Source organism: Salmo salar, chromosome 15 (assembly GCF_965601325.2).
Source record: "Salmo salar chromosome 15, fSalSal1, whole genome shotgun sequence".
NCBI lineage: Eukaryota > Metazoa > Chordata > Actinopteri > Salmoniformes > Salmonidae > Salmo > Salmo salar.
The window spans coordinates 12,873,219-12,900,089 of NC_138305.1; the positions used below are offsets into that span (position 1 = coordinate 12,873,219).

Genomic DNA, 26,871 nt, shown 5'->3' on the forward strand with positions numbered 1-26,871 from the left:
AGATAGACTGAAAGATATTTGTACTGCGAAACAATTTTCTCAATTGATCAACCCGCCCCAACTTAAAACACTGACAAACGCTCCTCGTAAGTATACAGCCCAGACATTATTTACAAAGATACATTGTAGAACTTTCAATGAGAAACATTTCCTGTATGACCTGGGATTGTATGATTGGGAGGGTGTTTCCTCTTATCTCTGATTCGGATCAGGCCCTTAAATGTTTTACCTCTCTGTTTATCTCTGTTGTAGATAAGCATGCTCCATATAAGGTATTAAGGGTAAAGGTCAGATCTAACCCATGGTTCACGCATGAATTGTCTGAAAGATTTAATGAAAAACAACTTAGCTTAGGCAGATTTTTCTTGTGACTGGCAGTCCTTTCGACATTTTTGAAATATACAATACCTTTCAAAAGTTTAGAAATGTCCTTGTTTTTGAAAGAAAAGCACTTTTTTTTCTCTATTCAAATGACATAAAATTGATCAGAAATACAGCGTAGATATTGTTAATGTTGTAAATGACTATTATAGCTGGAAACGGCTGATTTTTTATGGAATATCTACATAGGCGTACAGAGGCCCATTATCAGCAACCATCACTCCTGTGTTCCAATGGCACGTTGTGTTAGATAATCCAAGTTTATCATTTTAAAAAGCGAATTGATCATTAGAAAACCCTTTCGCAATTATGTTAGCACAGCTGAAAACTGTTGTCCTGATTAAAGAAGCAATAAAACTGGCCTTCTTTAGACTAGTTGAGTATCTGGAGCATCAGCATTTGTGGGTTCGATTACAGGCTCAAAATGGCCAGAAACAAAGAACTTTCTTCTGAAACTCGTCAGTCTATTCTTGTTCTGAGAAATGAAGGCTATTCCATGCGAGAAATTGCCAAGAAACTGAAGATTTGGTTCAGCGCTGTGTACTACTCCCTTCACAGAACAGCGCAAACTGGCTCTAACCAGAATAGAAAGGAGTGGGAGGCCCTGGTGCACAACTGAGCAAGAGGACAAGTACATTAGAGTGCCTAGTTTGAGGAACAGACGCATCACAAGTCCTCAACTGGCAGCTTCATTAAATAGTACCCGCAAAACACCAGTCTCAACGTCAACAGTGAAGAGGTGACTCCGGGATGCTGGCCTTTTAGGCAGAGTTGCAAAGAAAAAGCCATATCTCAGACTGGCCAATAAAAAGAAAAGATTAAGATGGGCAAAAGAGCATAGACACCAGACAGAGGAACGCTGCCAATGGTGACAACATTTATCTAAATGCAGCAGGAACTACTAAACTTATAGATACCATAACGCCTTCCACTATTACAGGAAACAGTTTCAGTACGCGACACGGCATACTGAATCAAAAGGTTTGTCTGGTATCACAGGAGACAGTTTCAATACGCCACACGGCATACTGAATCAAAAGGTTTGTCTGGTATCACAGGAGACAGTTTCAATACGCCACACGGCATACTGAATCAAAAGGTTTGTCTGGTATCACAGGAGACAGTTTCAATGCCCCACACGGCATACTGAATCAAAAGGTTGTCTGGTATCACAGGAGACAGTTTCAATACGCCACACGGCATACTGAATAAAATGGTTGTCTGGTCCTCATTAACGGCCCATAGGTTCATTCATTTCTTTCTGTTTCCAAAACTCTACTACACAAGCTTCCAACTTAACTAACTTTGTTGTTAAAGTACAAAAAACACGAGATACCAAACCCGTTCACAGTGTTGGTTAACTCATGAGGTTCCTCAGGTCTCCACCGAATTAGGTAAATCCACTTTTTAGTTTTAATGCGCCCCACTGCTGAAACAATTAGCAGATCTCATTACAATTGGATGTTCTGGTGCCGCTCAGACAGTTGAGTGTTGACTGAGGACCTAGTAGTATGTTTTTTTCCGTATTTTTTGGTGTATTTGAACATGTATTTCTGCATGTGTAGTTTTAAATGTGTATATTGTATGTCTATGTGTATTGTGTACACAGGGCTCATCTGGAAATGAGCCCCTCGGTCTCAGTGTTGATTCCCTGATCAAATAAAAGTTAAATAACAAATATCATTGTATTATTTATCCACCATTTAACGTTCTTGTAGTAGAACACTGAGAAAATTCTGGTGTGTGACCCGCTAAAGCATGAGACTGATGATGGAACAGAGACAGTTTGGCTGATATCGCTCTGACAGATGTGTGTGTGTGTGTGTGTGTGTGTGTGTGTGTGTAGTGGGTCAATATTTATCATATATGGATATTATATACACTGACTGTACAAAATATTAGGAACACCTGCTCTTTCCACGACAGACTGACCAGGTGAATCCAGTTGAAAGTTATGATCCCTTATTGATGTCTCTTGTTAAATCCACTTCAATCAGTGTAGATGAAAGGGAGGAGACAGGTTAAAGAAGGATTTTTAAGCCTTGAGACAATTTAGACATGGATGTTGTGTGTGTGCCATTCAGAGTATGGTAGACTGACTCCATAAAGAGGAGACTGTAGTACAGCAGGCCAGGAACCAAACCGAAAGAGACTCTGTTTGGATTCCAATAGCATTTGTTTTCCTCATTTTTTCATTTCACCTTTATTTAACCAGGTAGGCTAGTTGAGAACAAGTTCTCATTTACAACTGCGACCTGACCAAGATAAAGCAAAGCAGTGCGACACAAAACAACAACACAGAGTTACACATGGAATAAACAAACGTACGGTCAATAACACAATAGAAAAAAATCGATGTACAGTGTGTGCAAATGTAGAAGATTAGGGAGGTAAGGCAATAAATAGGCTATATACAGTGAGGGAAAAAAGTATTTGATCCCCTGCTGATTTTGTACATTTGCCCACTTACAAAGAAATGATCGGTCTATAATTTTAATGGTAGGTTTATATGAACAGTGAGAGACAGAATAACAACCAAAAAAATTGAGAAAAACGCATGTCAAAAATGTTATAAATTGATTTTCATTTTAATGAGGGAAATAAGTATTTGACCCCTCTGCAAAACATAACTTTATACTTGGTGGCAAAACCCTTGTTGGCAATCACAGAGGTCAGACGTTTCTTGTAGTTGGCCACCAGGTTTGCACACATCTCAGGAGGGATTTTGTCCCATTCCTCTTTGCAGATCTTCTCCAAGTCATTAATTATAGACTGATCATTTCTTTGTCAGTGGGCAAACGTACAAAATCATCAGGGGATCAAATACTTTTTTCCCTTACTGTAGGCAAAATAATTACAATTTAGCATTAATACTGGAGTGATAGATGTGCAGAAGATGATGTGCAAGTACAGATACTGGGGTTCAAAAGAGCAATGTTCATCTTTCCCTCGATCCTGACAAGTCTCTCAGTCTCTGCCGCTGAAAAACATCCACACAGCATAATGCTGCCACCACCATGCTTCACCTTAGGGATGGTGCCAGGTTTCCTCCAAATGTGACACTTGGCATTCAGGCCAAAGAGTTCAATCTTGGTTTCATCAGACCAGAGAATCTTGTTTCTCATGGTCTGAGAGTCCTTTAGGTGCCTTTTGGCAAACTCCAAGCGGGCTGTCATGGGCCTTTTACTGAGGAGTGGCTTCTGTCTGGCCACTCTACCATAAAGACCTGATTGGTGGAGTGCTGCAGAGATGGTTGTCCTTCTGGAAGGTTCTCCCATCTCCACAGAGGAACTCTAGAGCTCGGTCAGATTAACCATCGGGTTCTTGGTCACCTCCCTGACCAAGGCCCTTCTCCCCAGATTGCTCAGTTTGGCCAGGTGGCCAGCTCTAGGAAGAGTCTTGGTGGTTCTAAACTTCTTCAATTTAAGAATGATGGAGGCCACTGTGTTCTTGGGGACCTTCAATGCTGCAGAAATGTTTTGGTACCCTTCCCCTGATCTGTTCCTCGATACAATCATGTCTTGGAGCGCTACGGACAATTCCTTCAACCTCGTGGCTTGGTTTTTGCTCTGACATGCATTGTCAACTGTGGGACCTTATATAGACAGGTGTGTGCCTTTCCAAATCATGTCCAATCAGTTTAATTGACCATAGGTGGACTCCAATTAAGTTGTAGAAACATCTCAAGGATGATCAATGGAAACAGGAGGCACCTGAGCTCAATTTCGAGTCTCATAGCAAAGGGTTTGAATACCTATGCAAATAAGGTATTTCTGTTTTTTATTTTTAATACATTTGCTAAAATTTCTAAAAACTGTTTTAGCCTTTTTATCATGGGTTATTGTGTGTAGATTGATGATGGAAAAAAATATGTAATCAATTTTAGAATAAGGCTGTAACGTAACAAAATGTGGAGAAAGTCAAGGGGTCTGAATACTTTCCAAATGCACTATATATACAAAAGTATGTGGTCACCCCTTCAAATGAGTGGATTCGGCTATTTCAGCCACACCCGTTGCTGACATGTGTATAAAATCGAACACACAGCCATGCAATCTCCATAGACAAACATTGGCAGTAGAATGGCCTGTACTGAAGAGCTCAGCGACTTTCAACATGACACCGTCACAGGATGCCACCTTTCCAACAAGTCAGTTCGTCAAATTTCTTCCCTGTTAGAGCTGCCACCGGTCAACTGTAAGGGCTGTTATTGTGAAGTGGAAACATCTAGGAGCAACAACAGCCCAGCCACGAAGTGGTAGGCCACACAAGCTCACAGAACGGGACCGCCGAGTGCTGAAGTGCGTATCGCTTAAAAAAATGTCTGTCCCCGGTTGCAACACACACTACCGAGTACCAATAACTTGACTGGCGTGCCCAGAGCCCTGACCTCAACCCCATCGAACACTCTGGGATGAATTGGACTGCCGACTGCGAGCCAGGCCTAATCGCCCAACATTAGTGTCCAACCTCACTAATGCTGTTGTGGATGAATGGAGGCAAGTCCCCCTGCAGCAATGTTCCAACATCAAGTGGAAAGCCTTCCCTGAAGAGTGGAGGCTGTCATAGCAGCAAAGGGGGGACCAACACCAAATTAATGGCCATGATTTTGGAATGAGGTGTTCGATGAGCAGGTGTCCACATACTTTTGGTCATGTAGTGTATCTATTTTGCTCATCCTAATATTTCTATATTTATTAAATCTATTATTTTACTTTAGATTTGTGTACATTGTTGTGTATTGTTAGATATTACAGCACCATTTCGCAACACCCGCAATAACGTCTGCGTATACGACCAATACAATTTGATTTGATTTGGATTTGGATTTCTTGTGGTCCCCACAAGTATAGTTCAACACGTCCACACACCCTAACTCTAATTGTAACTCTAAATATAACCCCTTAGTGTAAAATAGCCTTTGTTCTCAGTGTTTATCTTCGGTGCTCTCCTTAATATCCCTTCTGATTCACTCAGCTCTCATACAAGACAGCGAGTGTTACAGAGAATCAGGCTTATATGGCAAATATTATGTGTGAAAGCAGACAGACAGTCAGTAAGTCATTAAACCATCTGTTTAACCACAGACAGTCAGTCAGTCATTAAACCATCTGTTTAACCACAGACAGACAGACAGACAGTCAGTCATTAAACCATCTGTTTAACCACAGACAGACAGACAGACAGTCAGTCATTAAACCATATGTTTAACCACAGACAGACAGACAGACAGACAGTCAGTCATTAAACCATCTGTTTAACCACAGACAGTCAGTCATTAAACCATCTGTTTAACCACAGACAGTCAGTCAGACAGTCATTAAACCATCTGTTTAACCACAGACAGACAGTCAGTCATTAAACCACCTGTTTAACCACAGACAGTCAGTCATTAAACCATCTGTTTAACCACAGACAGTCAGTCAGACAGTCAGTCATTAAACCATCTGTTTAACCACAGACAGTCAGTCATTAAACCATCTGTTTAACCACAGACAGACAGACAGACAGTCAGTCATTAAACCATCTGTTTAACCACAGACAGACAGACAGACAGTCAGTCATTAAACCATCTATTTAACCACAGACAGACAGACAGACAGTCAGTCATTAAACCATCTGTTTAACCACAGACAGTCAGTCATTAAACCATCTGTTTAACCACAGACAGTCAGTCATTAAACCATCTGTTTAACCACAGACAGTCAGTCAGACAGTCATTAAACCATCTGTTTAACCACAGACAGACAGACAGTCATTAAACCATCTGTTTAACCACAGACAGACTGTCATTAAACCATCTGTTTAACCACAGACAGACAGTCAGTCATTAAACCATCTGTTTAACCACAGACAGTCAGTCAGTCATTAAACCATCTGTTTAACCACAGACAGACAGTCATTAAACCATCTGTTTAACCACAGACAGTCAGTCACTCATTAAACCATCTATTTAACCACAGACAGACAGTCACTAAAGCATCTGTTTAACCACAGACAGACAGTCATTAAACCATCTGTTTAACCACAGACAGACAGTCAGTCATTAAACCATCTGTTTAACCACAGACAGACAGTCATTAAACCATCTGTTTAACCACAGACAGTCAGTCACTCATTAAACCATCTGTTTAACCACAGACAGACAGTCACTCATTAAACCACCTGTTTAACCACAGACAGACAGTCATTAAACCATCTGTTTAACCACAGACAGTCAGACAGTCAGTCAGTCATTAAACCATCTGTTTAACCACAGACAGTCAGTCAGTCATTAAACCATCTGTTTAACCACAGACAGACAGTCAGTCAGTCATTAAACCATCTGTTTAACCACAGACAGTCAGTCAGACAGTCATTAAACCATCTGTTTAACCACAGACAGACAGTCAGTCATTAAACCATCTGTTTAACCATAGACAGTCAGTCAGACAGTCAGTCATTAAACCATCTGTTTAACCACAGACAGTCAGTCATTAAACCATCTGTTTAACCACAGACAGTCAGTCAGACAGTCATTAAACCACCTGTTTAACCACAGACAGACAGTCAGTCATTAAACCACTTGTTTAACCACAGACAGTCAGTCATTAAACCATCTGTTTAACCACAGACAGTCAGTCAGACAGTCAGTCATTAAACCATCTGTTTAACCACAGACAGACAGTCAGTCATTAAACCATCTGTTTAACCACAGACAGACAGACAGACAGTCAGTCATTAAACCATCTGTTTAACCACAGACAGTCAGTCATTAAACCATCTGTTTAACCACAGACAGTCAGTCAGTCATTAAACCATCTGTTTAACCACAGACAGACAGTCACTCATTAAACCATCTGTTTAACCACAGACAGACAGTCACTCATTAAACCACCTGTTTAACCACAGTCAGTCATTAAACCACCTGTTTAACCACAGACAGTCAGTCAGACAGTCAGTCATTAAACCATCTGTTTAACCACAGACAGTCAGTCATTAAACCATCTGTTTAACCACAGACAGTCAGTCACTCATTAAACCATCTGTTTAACTACAGACAGTCAGTCAGACAGTCAGTCATTAAACCATCTGTTTAACCACAGACAGACAGACAGACAGTCAGTCATTAAAACACCTGTTTAACCACAGACAGTCAGTCACTCATTAGACCATCTGTTTAACCACAGACAGACAGTCAGACAGTCAGTCATTAAACCACCTGTTTAACCACAGACAGTCAGTCACTCATTAAACCATCTGTTTAACCACAGACAGTCAGTCACTCATTAAACCATCTGTTTAACCACAGACAGACAGTCAGACAGTCAGTCATTAAACCACCTGTTTAACCACAGACAGTCAGTCACTCATTAAACCATCTGTTTAACCACAGACAGTCAGTCATTAAACCACCTGTTTAACCATAGAGAGTCAGTCAGACAGTCAGTCATTAAACCATCTGTTTAACCACAGACAGTCAGTCATTAAACCATCTGTTTAACCACAGACAGTCAGTCAGACAGTCATTAAACCATCTGTTTAACCACAGACAGACAGTCAGTCATTAAACCACTTGTTTAACCACAGACAGTCAGTCATTAAACCATCTGTTTAACCACAGACAGTCAGTCAGACAGTCAGTCATTAAACCATCTGTTTAACCACAGACAGACAGTCAGTCATTAAACCATCTGTTTAACCAAGCTGCTGAAAGCTGTGTAGTTCCACTTCATTTGATCATTTCAACACACAGGACCTGTTGTGTTTTTCTGCTTCCAGACAATCTGATGATCTGACTGGTTGATGTGGAGATGAGAGGAAATAGAAGCCTCTTGACAATGATCCACCTTTTGTTTGTTTCTCTAAACCTCTGAGTCGTGTGTGTGTGTGTGTGTGTGTGTGTGTGTGTGTGTGTGTGTGTGTGTGTGTGTGTGTGTGTGTGTGTGTGTGTGTGTGTGTGTGTGTGTGTGTGTGTGTGTGTGTGTGTGTGTGTGTGTTGTCGACAGGCTGCTGCTGTCCATGAGAGCACTTCAGACTGACCCAGACACCTCTCTACAGATAATACGGCCAGGCAACCTAACAGGCACATGTGCAAACTAGACCTGAGCAGAGAGGAGAGGCTCTTGAGAGGAGAGGAGAAGGAGTGGAGACAGGAGAGGCAAGGAGAGGAGGAGGAGAGGATTGGGGGAGGAGAAGAGAGGAGGAGGAGAGGGGAAGAGAGGAGAGGAGACTGGGAGAGAGGAGAGGAGAAGAGAGGAGAGGAGAGGGGAAGAGAGGAGAGGAGACGAGAGGAGAGGAGAGGAGAGGAGTCGAGAGGGGAGGAGAGGAGAGGCCTGTTTACTGTCAGTGGAACGGCCTGTTTCACACTGGTAGGGCTATGACATGACACATTTCCTCTGTCTGTCTGTCTGTCTGTCTGTCTGTCTGTCTGTCTGTCTGTCTGTCTGTCTGTCTGTCTGTCTGTCTGTCTGTCTGTCTGTCTGTCTGTCTGTCTGTCTGTCTGTCTGTCTGTCTGTCTGTCTCCCCACTCTCCCTAAATGACTCCATTTTCTCTCTCTCTCTCTCTCTCTCTCTCTCTCTCTCTCTCTCTACCTCTCTCTCTCTCTCTACCTCTCTACCTCTCTACCTCTCTCTCTACCTCTCTCTCTCTCTACCTCTCTACCTCTCTCTCTCTCTACCTCTCTCTCTCTACCTCTCTCTCTCTCTACCTCTCTCTACCTCTCTCTACCTCTCTCTACCTCTCTCTACCTCTCTCTCTCTCTCTCTCCAGATTGCTCCAAATCCAGCGCCTCTAAGGGTTCCCCCTCCAGCTCCTCTTCTGGCCACAGCTCTAACCTCAACCTGCCGCAGTCCTTTGGCAGTGCTATGGGCTTCTCTCTCTCTGAAACGCTCCCCTCCACCCCTGCCGGACTCTCCGGCCTCCCCAGCCTCGCCCAGAACTCCTCTGCTTCGGACTCAGCCGGTCCCCTCCTCTCTCCCCAGGACAGTATAACCCATATGGCTCCCAGCTCCGACCCCAACAGGTGCTGGCCCATCCGGCCCACCCTGAGGAATGAGCTGGACACCTTCTCTGTCCACTTCTACATCTTCTTTGGTCCGAACATCTCTGTTCCTCCGGACAAGGCTGCTGTGTTCTCCATTAACCTCATGCCTGTCCTGGACAGTGGAGGAGTCCTCAATATGGAACTCAAACTCAACCTGGTGAGTGTCAAAAAGATTTCATTACAAGATGTGTTTTGTACCTTGTAAGTTTTCCCTCTTCCAGGAAGGGAAATAGGCCTATTTTCATACCAGGAAGTGAAATAGGCCTATTTTCATACCAGGATGTGAAATAGGCCTATTTTCATACCAGGAGGTGAAATAGGACGATTTTCATACCAGGAAGTGAAATAGGACGATTTTCATACCAGGAAGTGAAATAGGACGATTTTCATACAAGTCAAGACATTAAGGCATTAGCTACAGTATGGAGGCAGTGTTCCAACCTAAAGCCATCACAGTGTTCCAACCTGAAGCCATCACAGTGTTCCAACCTGAAGCCATCACAGTGTTCTAACCTAAGGCCATCACAGTGTTCTAACCTAAAGCCATCACAGTGTTACAGCCTAAAGCCATCACAGTGTTCCAACCTGAAGCCATCACAGTGTTACAGCCTAAAGCCATCACAGTGTTACAGCCTAAAGCCATCACAGTGTTCCAACCTGAAGCCATCACAGTGTTACAGCCTAAAGCCATCACAGTGTTCCAACCTAAAGCCACCACAGTGTTACAGCCTAAAGCCATCACAGTGTTACAAACTAAAGCCATCACAGTGTTCCAACCTAAAGCCACCACAGTGTTACAGCCTAAAGCCATCACAGTGTTACAAACTAAAGCCATCACAACGTTACAGCCTAAAGCCATCACAGTGTTCCAACCTGAAGCCATCACAGTGTTACAGCCTAAAGCCATCACAGTGTTACAGCCTAAAGCCATCACAGTGTTCCAACCTAAAGCCATCACAGTGTTCCAACCTAAAGCCATCACAGTGTTACAGCCTGAAGCCATCACAGTGTTACAGTCTAAAGCCATCACAGTGTTACAGCCTAAAGCCATCACAGTGTTCCAACCTAAAGCCACCACAGTGTTACAGCCTAAAGCCATCACAGTGTTACAGCCTAAAGCCATCACAGTGTTACAGCCTAAAGCCATCACAGTGTTCCAACCTAAAGCCATCACAGTGTTACAGCCTAAAGCCATCACAGTGTTCCAACCTAAAGCCATCACAGTGTTACAGCCTAAAGCCATCACAGTGTTCCAACCTAAAGCCATCACAGTGTTCCAACCTAAAGCCATCACAGTGTTACAGCCTGAAGCCATCACAGTGTTCCAACCTAAAGCCATCATAGTGTTACAGCCTAAAGCCATCACAGTGTTCCAACCTAAAGCCATCACAGTGTTCCAACCTAAAGCCATCACAGTGTTCCAACCTAAAGCCATCACAGTGTTACAGTCTAAAGCCATCACAGTGTTCCAACCTAAAGCCATCACAGTGTTCCAACCTAAAGCCATCACAGTGTTACAGCCTAAAGCCATCACAGTGTTACAGCCTAAAGCCATCACAGTGAACAGCCTAAAGCCATCACAGTGTTCCAACCTAAAGCCATCACAGTGTTCCAACCTAAAGCCATCACAGTGTTCCAACCTAAAGCCATCACAGTGTTCTAACCTAAAGCATCACAGTGTTACAACCTAAAGCCATCTCAGTGATCCAACCTACAGCCATCACAGTGTTCCAACCTAAAGCCATCACAGTGTTCCAACCTAAAGCCATCACAGTGTTCCAACCTAAAGCCATCACAGTGTTACAGCCTAAAGCCATCACAGTGTTACAGCCTGTAGCCATCACAGTGTTCCAACCTGAAGCCATCACAGTGTTACAGCCTAAAGCCATCACAGTGTTCCGGCCTGAAGCCATCACAGTGTTACAGCCTAAAGCCATCACAGTGTTACAGCCTAAAGCCATCATAGTGTTCCAGCCTGAAGCCATCACAGTGTTCCAACCTAAAGCCATCACTGTGTTCCAACCTAAAGCCATCACAGTGTTCCAACCTGAAGCCATCACAGTGTTCCAACCTGAAGCCATCACAGTGTTCCAACCTAAAGCCATCCGTGTTCCAACCTAAAGCCATCACAGTGTTCCAACCTAAAGCCATCACAGTGTTCCAACCTGAAGCCATCACAGTGTTCCAACCTGAAGCCATCACAGTGTTCCAACCTAAAGCCATCCGTGTTCCAACCTGAAGCCATCACAGTGTTCCAACCTGAAGCCATCACAGTGTTCCAACCTAAAGCCATCACAGTGTTCCAACCTGAAGCCATCACAGTGAGCAGCAGCAGCAGAACTACACCACCAGACACCCAAATGACACCTTATTCCTTATATAATGTAGAAGAGAAGTTTGGACACACCTACTAATTCAATGGGTCTATATTTTTACTATTTTCTACATTGTAGGATAATAGTGACGACATCAAAACTATGAAATAACACATATTGAATCATGTAGTAACCAAAAAAAAGTGTTAAATTAAAATATATTTTAGATTTTAGATTCTTCAACGTAGCCACCCTTTGCCTTGATGACAGCTTTGCACACTCTTGGCATTTTCTCAACCAGCTTCACCTGGAAGGCTTTTCCAACCATCTTGAAGGAGTTTCCACATATGCTAAGCACTTGTTGGCTGCTTTTCCTTCACTCTGCGGTCCAACTCATCCCAAACCATCTCAATTGGGTTGAGGTCAGGTGATTGTGGAGGCCAGGTCATCTGATGCAGCACTCCATCACTCTCCTTCTTGGTCAAATAGCCCTTACACAGCCTGGAGGTGTGTTGGGTCATTGTCCTGTTGAAAAACAAATGATAGTCCCACTAAACAAAAACCAGATGGGATGTCGTATCGCTGCAGAATTCTGTGGTAGCCATGCTGGTTAAGTGTGGCTTGAATTCTAAATAAATCACAGACAGTGTCACCTACTCTGTGTATCACAAAGACATGGCGGTTGGAACCAAAAATCTCAAATTTGGACTCATCAGACCAAAGGACCGATTTCCACCGGTCTAATGTCCATTGCTCGTGTTTCTTGGCCCCAAAAAAGTATCTTCTTATTATTGGTGACCTTTAGTAGTGGTTTCTTTGCAGCAATTCGACCATGAAGGCCTGATTCACACAGTCTCCTCTGAACAGTTGATGTTGAGATGTGTCTGTTACTTGTCTGTTAAGCATTTATTTGCGCTGCAATTTCTGAGGCTGGTAACTCTAATGAATTTATCCTCTGCAGCAGAGGTAACTGGGTCTTCCTTTCCAGTGGCGGTCCTCATGAGAGCAGATTAGTGAGGGGGGAGAGAGAGGATGATAGTGAGGTAATTACTGCTGGTAGCTAACTTTTGTTGTAAACAATGAGGCCGTCAACCATTGGACTCAGATTCTAGCTACATTTAGTTTAGTTATATTGTTGGCTGTTGTGAGAGAAATGAATCTAGTTGGCTAACAAGGTCAGCTGATCTTTCTCTATCCTCACATCACGCTAGCTCTGGCTGGCTAACAAGGTCACCTGATCTTTCTCTACCCTCACATCATGCTAGCTCTGGCTGGCTAACAAGGTCACCTGATCTTTCTCTATCCTCACATCACGCTAGCTCTGGCTGGCTAACAAGGTCACCTGGTCTTTCTATATCCTCACATCACGCTAGCTCTGGCTGGCTAACAAGGTCAGCTGATCTTTCTCTATCCTCACATCACGCTAGCTCTGGCTGGCTAACAAGGTCAGCTGATCTTTCTCTACCCTCACCTCACACTAACTCTGGCTGGCTAACAAGGTCACCTGATCTTTCTCTATCCTCACATCACGCTAGCTCTGGCTGGCTAACAAGGTCAGCTGATCTTTCTCTATCCTCACATCACGCTAGCTCTGGCTGGCTAACAAGGTCAGCTGATCTTTCTCTACCCTCACATCACACTAACTCTGGCTGGCTAACAAGGTCACCTGATCTTTCTCTACCCTCACATCATGCTAGCTCTGTGGTTATTTACTGTGCTAGCCTAATGCAACACCACCAGAGCAAACAGATAATAAACGAGATATAAACGTTGTCTCATGATTGTGTTTAGTGGATCTGGTAGCAAATCAATAAGTCAATAAGGCGTTTGTAAAAGAAATTGGTGGATCAAGAAATGCGAACTTGTCATTTTGTGCTAGCTAGCCAACTACCTAGCTAGTTAGCAATTATGGGGCACAGCAGCACCGGATGTTTACTGGGGAACCTCTTGGTTGCACGTGCGACCAGAACGTGTTATTGTTTTGACAGTTGAAAAGGTATACACAACTATGTACAATTTTCAACAAAGTGCTATTTCATTAATTTCAAACTCAAAAGTACAATTTCGAACAATGTACTATTTCCATTTGTGTCAAAGTACAATTTTACAAAGTCATTGTTCAATAGAGGTATAATTTAAGCACACGAGTCCATCAAAACATTATGGAACAGGACACGGAAGTAAAGCGGAATGGGTCCATGTTCACATTGTATACCTTCATATTCTAAGAAGCTTTGACGATGCCTACTTCAGACTGAACTTTAAGAGTAATAGCAAACCACTCCAGCTCTGTTCAGCAGCCGTCTAGTGACTGGGCTTATGACTGCTTCAGGGCATGGGAACTCATCCAGGACTTTGACAGTTGAGGGATGACGGAGGCATGGGAACTCATCCAGGACTTTGACAGTTGAGGGATGATGGAGGCGTGGGAACTCATCCAGGACTTTAGCAGTTGAGTGATGACGGAGGCATGGGAACTCATCCAGGACTTTAGCAGTTGAGGGATGATGGGGGCATGGGAACTCATCCAGGACTTTAGCAGTTGTGGGATGACGGAGGCATGGGAACTCATCCAGGACTTTGGCAGTTGTGGGATGATGTAGTACTGAACACTTCTCTGGTCCTGGCCCTTATCTGTGTCCTTGGACACCTTCATAAAGCAGAGATAGAATCTAAAGTGATCATAAAGCGACGGTCTGCAGTCCAGAGTCTACAGCGACGGTCTGCAGTCCAGAGTCTCCAGCGGCGGTCTCCAGTCCAGAGTCTACAGCGACGGTCTGCAGTCCAGAGTCTCCAGCGACGGTCTGCAGTCCAGAGCCTCCAGCGGCGGTCTGCAGTCCAGAGTCTACAGCGACGGTCTGCAGTCCAGGGTCTCCAGCGACGGTCTGCAGTCCAGAGTCTACAGCGACGGTCTGCAGTCCAGAGCCTCCAGCAGCGGTCTTCAGTCCAGAGCCTCCAGCGGCGGTCTACAGACCAGAGCCTCCAGCGGCGGTCTGTAGTACAGAGCCTCCGGCGATGATCCATGGTCTGGTTCCTCCTCCGACGATCTGCGGTCCGGTGGTACAAAAGCGGAGGGATTAGCGGGCGGAGCGGGGGCTATGCCCGAACCGGAGCCGCCACCATGGGTAGATGCCCACCCGGACCCTCCCCTATAGGTTCAGGTTTGCAGCCAGGAGTCCGCTCCTTTGGGGGGGGGGGGGGGGTACTGTCATGCCCTGACCTGTGAGAGATGTTTTATTTCCTGTAGTTTGGTTAGGTCAGGGTGTGATGTGGGGTGGGCAATCTAGTTTGTGTATTTCTTTGTTTTGGCTGAGTATGGTTTCCAATCAGAGGCAGCTGTCTATCATTGTCTCTGATTGGTAATCATACTTAGGCAGCCTTGCACCTTAGTCCCCTCCTTACGAACGTCGTCACACTAGCGATTACACCGAGTGGGTTTATGAGTTGTAGTAACATGTGACTCTGGTGTCGGATGCCACCTTTCCAACAAGTCAGTCGGTCACATTTCTGCCCTGTTAGAGCTGCCCCGTTCAACTGTAAGTGCTGTTATTGTGAAGTGGAAACGTCTAGGAGCAACAACGGCTCAGCCGGGAAGTGGTAGGCCACACAAGCTCACAGAACGCTGAAGCGCTTAACACGTAAATATCGTCATTGGTTACAACACTCACTACTGCGTTCCAAACTGACTCTGGAAGCAACGTCAGCACAAGAACTGTTGGTCAGGACCTTCGTGAAATGGGTTTCCATGGCCGAGCAGCCGCACACAACCCTAAGATCACCATGCATGAGGCCAAGGCCACACAAGCCTTGAACGGGAACGGTGAGATGGAGCGAGACAGATATTTTTCTGGTTTCTGATGAATCCTAGAGACTGAATACGGTGAGATGGAGTCAGACAGATATTTTTCTGGTTTCTGATGAAGCCTAGAGACAGAATATGGGACAGTAGCAGTGATGTGTGTAACACGGCTTTCCCCCTCGACTATGCAGCCACTAGCCAGTCGCTGGTAGCTCATGAGTTTGTAGTCTGAGGTGCTTGCTGAGGGCACGTAGGTCTAGAATGGGTCGTAAAGTCACATCCCTTTTCGTAACCAGGAATACCGGCTGTACCAGCCGTCACAGATTTTCGATATAGGAACCGCTCAGATTGCCTGCTTCTGGAGACGGGAGGATATTTCCTCAAAAACGGGCGCTGAGGCCTCGTGAACAGTTGACGTGTTGATGGGACAGGCAGCTCATTTGCGGCCTCATATGAATCACAGAGACTGCGTGTGGGATAATAGCGAAGTTGTGTCCAACCCTGCTCATTCCCTCACATCACGCTAGCTCTGGCTGGCTAACAAGGTCACCTGATCTTTCTCTACCCTCACATCACGCTAGCTCTGTGGTTATTTACTGTGCTAGCCTAAGGCAAAACACCTGTGGATCTGGTAGCAAATCAATAAGTCGTTTCCACTCCGCTACCAACAAGTAATTGCCTATAGAGCCCATAACCTGTATCACTAGACACCTCATAGGGACTAGTGAGCTACAGGTAGGAATCAGCAATAAATCGCAGTATTGAGCCACCTATGGGGGAGGGGCACCCCTTGTGGACACTGACCCAACTTGTCACTCTCACCCTGGGAGATTGATATACCCCTTGAACCCTGTGAACACTATTGAATGCTGGGTAACAGAGGGGGGAGAATTAAAAATGGACAAGCTTCCAATATACATTGTGCTTCCGTGAGACTGTATAGCCTGCATGAAGCCCGGCGGGCACAAGGGGCTCTGGTAATGTCTGACGTAGTATCCCGTTTGCCAAACGTTGGAGCACTGTTGTCACAGTAATGTTTTTACAGAGGGGTGCACTGGTCACTCAGATCCGTGCCAAGGTCCCTTGCTCTGGGGGTTTACCTCAGCCAAGTGCTCGGGAGGGGGGGGGGGCTGCATGTAAACCTTGTTTCCTTCCTTCCCTCCCTCCAACTCCAGGAACTGAAAATAGTAATGGGGTTGCCATAACGCTGGGGGAAAGCTAGGTAAGTTTCACTTGCTGGAAGTTAACCTGTTGGGTCTAGGGGGCAGCATTTGCACGTCTGGATAAAAAAAATGTACCCGATTTAATCTGGTTACTAATCCTACCCAGTAACTAGAATATGCATATACTTATTATATATGGATAGAAAACACTCTAAAGTTTCCAAAACTGTTTGAATGGTGTCTGTGAGTATAACAGAACTCATTTGGCAGGCAAAACCCTGAGACATTTTCTGACAGGAAGTGGATACCTGATGTGTTGTATTGACTTTAAACCTATCCCATTGAAAAACACAGGGGTTTAGGAATATTTTGGCACTTCCTATTGCTTCCACTAGATGTCACCAGCCTTTACAAAGTGTTTTGAGTCTTCTGGAGGGAGATCTGACCGAACAAGAGCCATGGAACGGTGATGTCCCATTAGACACCTGGCGCGCTACTTCATGTTGGGTACCCTCGTTCCAATACGTTATAAAAGAGTATGCATTCGTCCACCTTGAATATTATTCATGTTCTGGTTAAAAAAGGCCCTAATGATTTATGCTATACAACGTTTGACATGTTTGAACGAACGGAAATATATTTTTTCCCCTCGTTCATGACGAGAAGTCCGGCTGGCTTACATCATGTGCTAACGAGACGGAGATTTTTGGACATAAATGATGAGCTTTTTTGAACAAAACTACATTCGTTATGGACCTGTGATACCTGGAAGTGACATCTGATGAAGAGAATCAAAGGTAATGGATTATTTACATAGTATTTTCGATTTTAGATCTCCCCAACATGACGTCTAGTCTGTATCGCAACGCGTATTTTTCTGGGCGCAGTGCTCAGATTATTGCAAAGTGTGATTTCCCAGTAAGGTTATTTTTAAATCTGGCAAGTTGATTGCGTTCAAGAGATGTAAATCTATAATTCTTTAAATGACAATATAATATTTTACCAATGTTTTCTAATTTTAATTATTTAATTTCTGACGCTGACTTGACTGCCGGTTATTGGAGGGAAACGATTTCCTCAACATCAATGCCATAGTAAAACGCTGTTTTTGGATATAAATATGAACTTGATAGAACTAAAAATGCATGCATTGTCTAACATAATGTCCTAGGAGTGTCATCTGATGGAGATTGTAAAAGGTTAGTGCATCATTTTAGCTGGTTTTATGGTTTTGGTGACCCTGTCTTTGACTTGACAAAACATTACACACAACTCTTGTAAATGTACTGTCCTAACATACTCTAAATTTATGCTTTCGCCGTAAAACCTTTTTGAAATCGTAAAACGTGGTTAGATTAAGGAGATGTTTATCTTTCAAATGGTGTAACATAGTTGTATTTTTGAAAAATTTGAATTTTGACATTTATTTGGATTCAAATTTGCCGCTCTTGAAATGCACCTGCTGTTGATGGAGTGCACCACGGGTGGCACGCTAGCGTCCCACCTAGCCCCAAGAGGTTAAGCATTCTAGCCGACGCTTTTAGCCAGGAGGCTTTTTTTAGGCTAGCCAGCACGTTCCGTTTAGAATTACCAAGTGACTTAACGCTACGTATACTAAACAAGAGATCTATCCCAGCAAATCCACCATGAGGAGACAGGAATAGCTAGTTAATAGCCAGCTTGTCTCAGCGAGTTAGCCAAAATGACTAGCATGCTATGCAGCACATTGTTTAGCTAGCACAATCTCCAAAGTCCACATAGGACCGGACCCTTCATCAACAACTCTGGGAAGAGAGGCGAGCACTGCTGGACCAAGGCAGACACAGGTGGTGGGGGTGGGTTACCCACCAAACCTGGCCACCCTCTCGCTTTGAGTAGGCTCCCGTAAAGCACACAGGAGTTGGGCGCGGGCATCCACCGCATACTGTACGCCCAGACAGTCAAGACATTAGCACCGACCACCCAATCGGTCTCTGTTTCCTACACCGGTATCCGGGAAAGGAAAGTTGCCATCGGTAGTGCTACACGTCTTTCCAGGTAGTTTGTACACAGTAGGTGGCGATGCGCACACAGACAGACTGGTTTCAGTGAAGGCTGCCTGCTCCAAGCCTAGATAAACTACACATAGATCAATGCTATAAATGCATGGCTGAAATCCACCCCAAACCTGGCTTTAATCATCGTCGTCCTGGTTGTGTTTTAGACATCTTACAAATTGCACCAACAAATTGAAGAATAACTAATTGTTTTTTTTATTTAAAAAACGTATGAGAACAAGTACAACCTTCAGCACAAAACATCCAGTGGGTGGAACACTCTCTATCTACCACTATGGGACAGTTAAGTTTGGGTCAACGTAAAACAGTCTCATTTTCCAATTGTTTGTTTTAGTAGCATGAGTCGTTCCTGTTCACACTGAGGTGAAGAGAGGAATAATTGAAGGAATGAATCCGAGGTTCTCATGCTTATCACCTGTGGAAGGTGGGGCTTCCAGTGAGGAGACGATTTCATTGGCCTTGCCAGACGTGATTGTGGATCATGAGAGTACGACTCCCCGTAGTATGTTGTACCGAAGCAGACTGAATCAAAGCAACCATGTGACGTGGTACAGGAGATGGAAGAAATAAAAAAAATCTGGAATTAAAGAGCAGAGGGAGTTGAAAGGAAGAGCAGAAGGAGTTGAAAAGAAGAGCAGAAGGAGTTGAAAGGAAGAGCAGAGGGAGTTGAAAGGAAGAGCAGAAGGAGTTGAAAAGAAGAGCAGAAGGAGTTGAAAGGAAGAGCAGAGGGAGTTGAAAGGTAGAGCAGAGGTAGTTGAAAGGAAGAGCAGAGGGAGTTGAAAGGAAGAGCAGAAGGAGTTGAAAGGAAGAGCAGAAGGAGTTGAAAGGAAGAGCAGAGGGAGTTGAAAGGAAGAGCAGCGGGAGTTGAAAGGAAGAGCAGAGGGAGTTGAAAGGAAGAGCAGAGAGACTGAGCACCACTGGAACATTGATAGAGTAAATGACAGGAGTGGAGAAGACTTCTGCTTACTCTTTCATGGCCTCGAGGGCCGATATAAAATGGACTTGCTCCTTCACTCTTGGGATTAGCCTCTCACACACACTCATTTAATTGACTATCATTGTCATTATCTGAAAAACAACAATTTCACACATTAAAATACCGCGTTACGCTATCAAATGAAAATCAAATGCATAAAGACACACTATGGATTGAAATTCAACTGGTGAACTCTGCAATGTTACCTTCACAAAGGCCTATATTTAAACGCTTGATGAACAAGTCTAATGAACTTGTCTGTTGATGAATGGTGGCAATGCAGGGCATGATAATCCAATTCACCAGGTTTGAATATAAAAAAAAGGAATTTTATGGTCTGAGCTGATATGCATACCGATGGATTTCAAATGTTACTGCTGTAAAAGAGGTCACCAATATTAAAAGTTTGTCTGAATATTAATATAGCTGGTTCACTTTCACAAACTCAGAAATCTGCTCTTCATGAAGCAAATCAAGGATGAAAAAGTCTCCCACTGTTTTTACGGCCCACAACTATTTCCTTGGTTTTCCACAACTTCTCGTCATCCAACACAGCTGTTGGAAAGCACGGATTCTGAAGGTTGGCATGGAAATCTGAAGGTTGGCATGGAAATCTGAAGTTTGGCATGGAAATCTGAAGGTTGGCATGGAAATCTGAAGGTTGGCATGGAAAGCACTGATTCTGAAGGTTGGCATGGAAAGCACTGATTCTGAAGGTTGGCATGGAAAGCACGGATTCTGAAGGTTGGCATGGAAAGCACTGATTCTGAAGGTTGGCATGGAAAGCACGGATTCTGAAGGTTGGCATGGACATCTGAAGGTTGGCATGGAAATCTGAAGGTTGGCATGGAAAGCACGGATTCTGAAGATTGGCATGGAAAGCACTGATTCTGAAGGTTGGCATGGAAAGCACGGATTCTGAAGGTTGGCATGGACATCTGAAGGTTGGCATGGAAATCTGAAGGTTGGCATGGAAAGCACGGATTCTGAAGGTTGGCATGGAAAGCACTGATTCTGAAGGTTGGCATGGAAAGCACTGATTCTGAAGGTTGGCATGGAAAGCAGTGCTTCTGAAGGTTGGCATGGAAAGCACTGATTCTGAAGGTTGGCATGAAAAGCACTGATTCTGAAGGTTGGCATGGAAAGCAGTGCTTCTGAAGGTTGGCATGGAAAGCACTGATTCTGAAGGTTGGCATGGAAAGCACGGATTCTGAAGGTTGGCATGGAAAGCACTGATTCTGAAGGTTGGCATGAAAAGCACTGATTCTGAAGGTTGGCATGGAAAGCATTGATTCTGAAGATTGGCATGGAAAGCACTGATTCTGAAGGTTGGCATGGAAAGCACGGATTCTGAAGGTTGGCATGGAAAGTCTTAGGTAGGTTCTGAAATACAACGTGAGAGGCAGAGGGTAGAAAGAACAGTATTTGGAGTTGGTTTCTTTTGCTCGGAGTAAAGCAACGTTCTGGAAGTTGTTAATTACATGAGACGCTGTCTTCAAGTAGAGGTGTTTGGCCTCACATCTAATACACCAATGGAGGACCATTTTCAAGAATCAGGCATCAAAAAGGGCAACTTTGTTGAGCTTAGAAATCTGTCAAAAACTGGGTCATTAATCCATCCAAATAGCTGATCCCGTGGATACTCACTGTTGGTGCAAGGACCATTTCTGTTATTTCTCTAAGTGTGAGATAAAAATAATGAATAACGATAACGAGTAAAAACAAAACATGGCTATATACAGGTAGTACCAGTACCGAGTCAATGTGCAGCCAGTGGTGGAAAAAGTACCCACTTGTAATACTTGAGTAAAATTAAAATGCTACTCGAGTAAAAGGCTGAAAGTATTTGGTTTTAAATATACTTAATTGTACAAAATAAATGTAATTACAAAAATATACTTAAGTATCAAAAGTAAAAGTATAAATCATTTCACATTCCTTATATTAAGCAAACCAGACGGCACCATTTTCTTGTTTATATATATACAGGGCCTTTGAAAAATATTCAGACCCCTTCCTTGACTTTTTCCACATTTTGTCATGCTACAGCCTTATTCTAAAATTGATTTAAAAAAACCAACAACTCAGCAATCTACACACAATAACCCTAAACAGGTTTTTAGAAAATGTATTCAAATAAAAAAACATTCCTAATTTACATAAGTATTCAGACCCTTTGCTATGAGACTCGAAATTGAGCTCAGGTGTATCCTGTTTCCATTGATCATCCTTGAGATGTTTCTACAACTTGACTGGAGTCCACCTGTGGTAAATTCAATTGGTTGGACATTATTTGGAAAGGCACACACCTGTCTTTAAAAGGTCCCACAGTTGACAGTGAATTTCAGAGCAAAAACCAAGCCGTGAGGTTGGAAGGAATTGTCTGTAGAGCGCCGAGACAGGATTGTGTCGAGACTGGCCGATTGTTCCTAGAGTTGGCCGCCCAGCCAAACTGAGCAATCGGGAGAGAAGGGCCTTGGTCAGGAACGTGACAAAGAACCCAATGGTCACTCTGACAGAGCTCTAGAGTTCCTCTGTGGAGATGGGAGAACCTTCCAGAAGGACAACCATCTCTGCAGCACTTCATCAATCAGGCCTTTATGGTAGAGTGACCAGATGGAGGCCACTCCTCAGTAAAAGGCACATGACAGCCCGCTTAGAGTTTGCCAAAAGGTACCTAAAGACTCTCAGAACATGATAAACAAGATTCTCTAGTCTGATGAAACCAAGATTGAAACCTGAATGCCAAGCGTCACATCTGGAGGAAACCTGGCACCATCCCTAAGGTGAAGCATGGTGGTGGAAGCATCATGCTGTGGGGATGTTTTTCAGCGGCAGAGACTGGGAAGCAGAGAGACCCTTGAAGAAAACCTGCTTCAGAGCGCTCAGAACCTCAGACTGGAGCGAAGGTTCACCTTTCAACAGGACAGCGACTCTAAGCACACAGCCAAGACAACGCAGGAGTGGCTTCGGGACAAGGCTCTGAATGTCCTTGAGTGGCCCAGCCAGAGCCCGGACTTGAACCCGATCGAACATCTCTGGAGAGACCTGAAAATAGCTGTCAGCGACGCTCCCCATCCAACCTGACAGAGCTTGAGAGGATCTGCAGAGAAGAATGGGAGAAACTCCCCAAATACAGGTGTGCCAAGCTTGTAGCATCATACTCAAGAAGACTCGAGGCTGTAATCTGAGCAAAGGGTCTGAATACTTATGTAAATGTGATATTTCAGTGTTTTTCTACAAATTAGCAAACATTTCTAAAAACCTGTTTTTTCTTTGTCATTATGGGGTATTGTGATGTCATTATGGGGTATTGTGATGTCATTATGGGGTATTATGTTGTCATTATGGGGTATTGTGTTGTCATTATGGGGTATTGTGTTGTCATTATGGGGTATTGTGTGTAGAATGATGAGGGAAAAACACAATTGAATCCATTTTAGAATAAGGCTGTAACATAATACAATTATTATTATTATTTATATTTTTTAAAGTCAAGGGGTGGGAATATTTTTGCGAAGGCACTGTATATATACTGCTCAAAAAAATAAAGGGAACACTTAAACAACACAATGTAACTCCAAGTCAATCACACTTCTGTGAAATCAAACTGTCCACTTAGGAAGCAACACTGATTGACAATACATTTCACATGCTGTTGTGCAAATGGAATAGACAACAGGTGGAAATTATAGGCAATTAGCAAGACACCCCCAATAAAGGAGTGGTTCTGCAGGTGGGGACCACAGACCACTTCTCAGTTCCTATGCTTCCTGGCTGATGTTTTGGTCACTTTTGAATGCTGGCGGTGCTTTCACTCTAGTGGTAGCATGAGACGGAGTCTACAGCCCACACAAGTGGCTCAGGTAGTGCAGCTCATCCAGGATGGCACATCAATGCGAGCTGTGGCAAGAAGGTTTGCTGTGTCTGTCAGCGTAGTGTCCAGAGCATGGAGGTGCTACCAGGAGACAGGCCAGTACATCAGGACACGTGGAGGAGGCCAACAACCCAGCAGCAGGACCGCTACCTCCGCCTTTGTGCAAGGAGGAGCAGGAGGAGCACTGCCAGAGCCCTGCAAAATGACCTCCAGCAGGCCACAAATGTGCATGTGTCTGCTCAAACGGTCAGAAACAGACTCCATGAGGGTGGTATGAGGGCCTGACGTCCACAGGTGGGGGTTGTGCTTACAGCCCAACACCGTGCAGGACGTTTGGCATTTGCCAGAGAACACCAAGATTGGCATATTCGCCACTGGCGCCCTGTGCTCTTCACAGATGAAAGCAGGTTCACACTGAGCACATGTGACAGACGTGACAGAGTCTGGAGACGCCGTGGAGAACGTTCTGCTGCCTGCAACATCCTCCAGCATGACCGGTTTGGCGGTGGGTCAGTCATGGTGTGGGGTGGCATTTCTTTGGGGGGCCGCACAGCCCTCCATGTGCTCGCCAGAGGTAGCCTGACTGCCATTAGGTACCGAGATGAGATCCTCAGACCCCTTGTGAGACCATATGCTGGTCTGGTTGGCCCTGGGTTCCTCCTAATGCAAGACAATGCTAGACCTCATGTGGCTGGAGTGTGTCAGCAGTTCCTGCAAGAGGAAGGCATTGATGCTATGGACTGGCCCGCCCGTTCCCCAGACCTGAATCCAATTGAGCACATCTGGGACATCATGTCTCGCTCCATCCACCAACGCCACGTTGCACCACAGACTGTCCAGGAGTTGGCGGATGCTTTAGTCCAGGTCTGGGAGGAGATCCCTCAGGAGACCATCCGCCACCTCATCAGGAGCATGCCCAGGCGTTGTAGGGAGGTCATACATGCACGTGGAGGCCACACACACTACTGAGCCTCATTTTGACTTGTTTTAAGGACATTACATCAAAGTTGGATCAGCCTGTAGTGTGGTTTTCCACTTTAATTTTGAGTGTGACTCCAAATCCAGACCTCCATGGGTTGATAAATTGGATTTCCATTGATTATTTTTGTGTGATTTTGTTGTCAGCACATTCAACTATGTAAAGAAAAAAGTATTTAATAAGATTATTTCATTCATTCAGATCTATGATGTGTTATTTTAGTGTTCCCTTTATTTTTTTGAGCAGTGTATATATATGGATAGCCAGCCATTCCAACACTCATGCATAATTTACAAATGAAACGTTTATGTTTAGTGAGTCATCCAGATCAGAGGCAGTAGGGATGACCAGGGATGTTCTCTTGATAAGTGTGTGAATTGGACCAATTTCCTGTCCTGCTAAGCATTCAACATGTAACAAGTACTTTTGGGTGTCAGGTAAAATGTATGGAGTAAAAAGAACATTATTTTCTTAAGGAATGTAGTGAAGTAAAAGTTAAAATTGTCAAAAATATAAATAGTAAAGTACAGATACCCCCCAAAACCTCTTAAGTAGTACTGTAAAGTATTTTTACTGAAGTACTTTACACCACTCTGTGCAGGGGTACAAGGTAATTAAGGTAGCTATGAAAATATAGGTAGGGGTAAAGTGACTAGGCAACATGATGGATAATAGACAGTAACAGCAGTATACTGTAGGTAGGGGTAAAGTATAGATAATAGACAGTAACAGCAGTATACTGTAGGTAGGGGTAAAGTGACTAGACAACAGGATAGATAATAGACAGTAACAGCAGTATACTGTAGGTAGGGGTAAAAGGATAGATAATAGACAGTAACAGCAGTATACTGTAGGTAGGGGTAAAGGATAGATAATAGACAGTAACAGCAGTATACTCTAGATAGGGGTAAAGGATAGATAATAGACAGTAACAGCAGTATACTGTAGGTAGGGGTAAAGGATAGATAATAGACAGTAACAGCAGTATACTGTAGGTAGGGGTAAAGGATAGATAATAGACAGTAACAGCAGGGTACTGTGTGTGGTGAGTGGGAAAGTCTGTGTGTTCGTCAGTATGCATGTTATGTGTGTATGAGTGTGTGTGTGTTGGGCTGTCAGTGTAAGTAAGTGTGAGTGTGTGGATAGAGTCCAGTGTGTGTGTATAGGCAATACAGGAGAGTTGTTAGTGCAAGAGAGGGTCAATGCAGGTAAAACACCAACTCAGTCCTTCAAGTGCTGAAAAAATATCCTAACAACAGTCCCTTTAATCCAGTGTTGGTTGTTTTCAAAAGACAGTGGGACACCATCAACTTGGGACACCATCAACATCAGGAATCCCCCGTTTTAACTCAAAGGTTATTTGTTCATCAAGATTTTTTTTAAAGGAAGTTTCCCAATCGCTGCCGTCTAGGGTTGCAAAGAGAGGGTATATTGTTGGCGAACAACCGGTAGTTTTGCAAACCCTAGTGCTGTCCGCTCAACAGTTATTTCAAATTGGCCAGTTCCGCTCTGAGAGAAGCAATAACAGTGACTCATAGTGGGAAGCCTTGTCGATCTAAAGTGCTTTTACTGATTGGTATGATGGAAACATTTTTGGTTCGTTCAAACTATTCTATTCAATTTGTCTAAAATCAAATAACCAATTTGACAGTTCAATGGGATTTTTTTATTTTTATTGAATGAAAGCTTTTAAATTGTGATGTCGCCATCTGGCCGACACACTCAACTTCCACCATGACACCGTGCCCCACCACGATTCCCAACATCAACTTCCACCATGACACCGTGCCCCACTACGATTCCCAACATCAACTTCCACCATGACACCATGACCCACTAGGATTCCCAACATCAACTTCCACCATGACACTGTGCCCCTCTACGATTCCCAACATCAACTTCCACCATGACACCGTGCCCCACCACGATTCCCAACATCAACTTCCACCATGACACTGTGCCCCACTACGATTCCCAACATCAACTTCCACTATGACACCGTGCCCCACTACGATTCCCAACATCAACTTCCACCATGACACCGTGCCCCACTACGATTCCCAACATCAACTTCCACCATGACACCGTGCCCCACTACGATTCCCAATATCAACTTCCACCATGACACCGTGCCCCACTACGATTCCCAACATCAACTTCCACCATGACACCGTGCCCCACTACGATTCCCAACATCAACTTCCACCATGACACCGTGTCCCACTACGATTCCCAACATCAACATCAACTTCCACCATGACACCGTGCCCCACCACGATTCCCAACATCAACTTCCAC

The 26,871-nt window shown here is 44.1% G+C and overlaps 1 protein-coding gene across 1 annotated transcript in view; it reads left to right on the top strand.

Moving 5' to 3' along the window:
• The window catches only part of tmem8b (transmembrane protein 8B), a 400,770-nt gene that overhangs the window by 306,822 nt on the left and 67,077 nt on the right, over positions 1-26,871 (top strand). Inside the window, exon 6 of the mRNA XM_045695455.2 lies at positions 9,134-9,564. Coding sequence (XP_045551411.2) covers positions 9,134-9,564 — 431 coding nt within the window. The remainder of the gene's footprint in view (positions 1-9,133; positions 9,565-26,871) is intronic.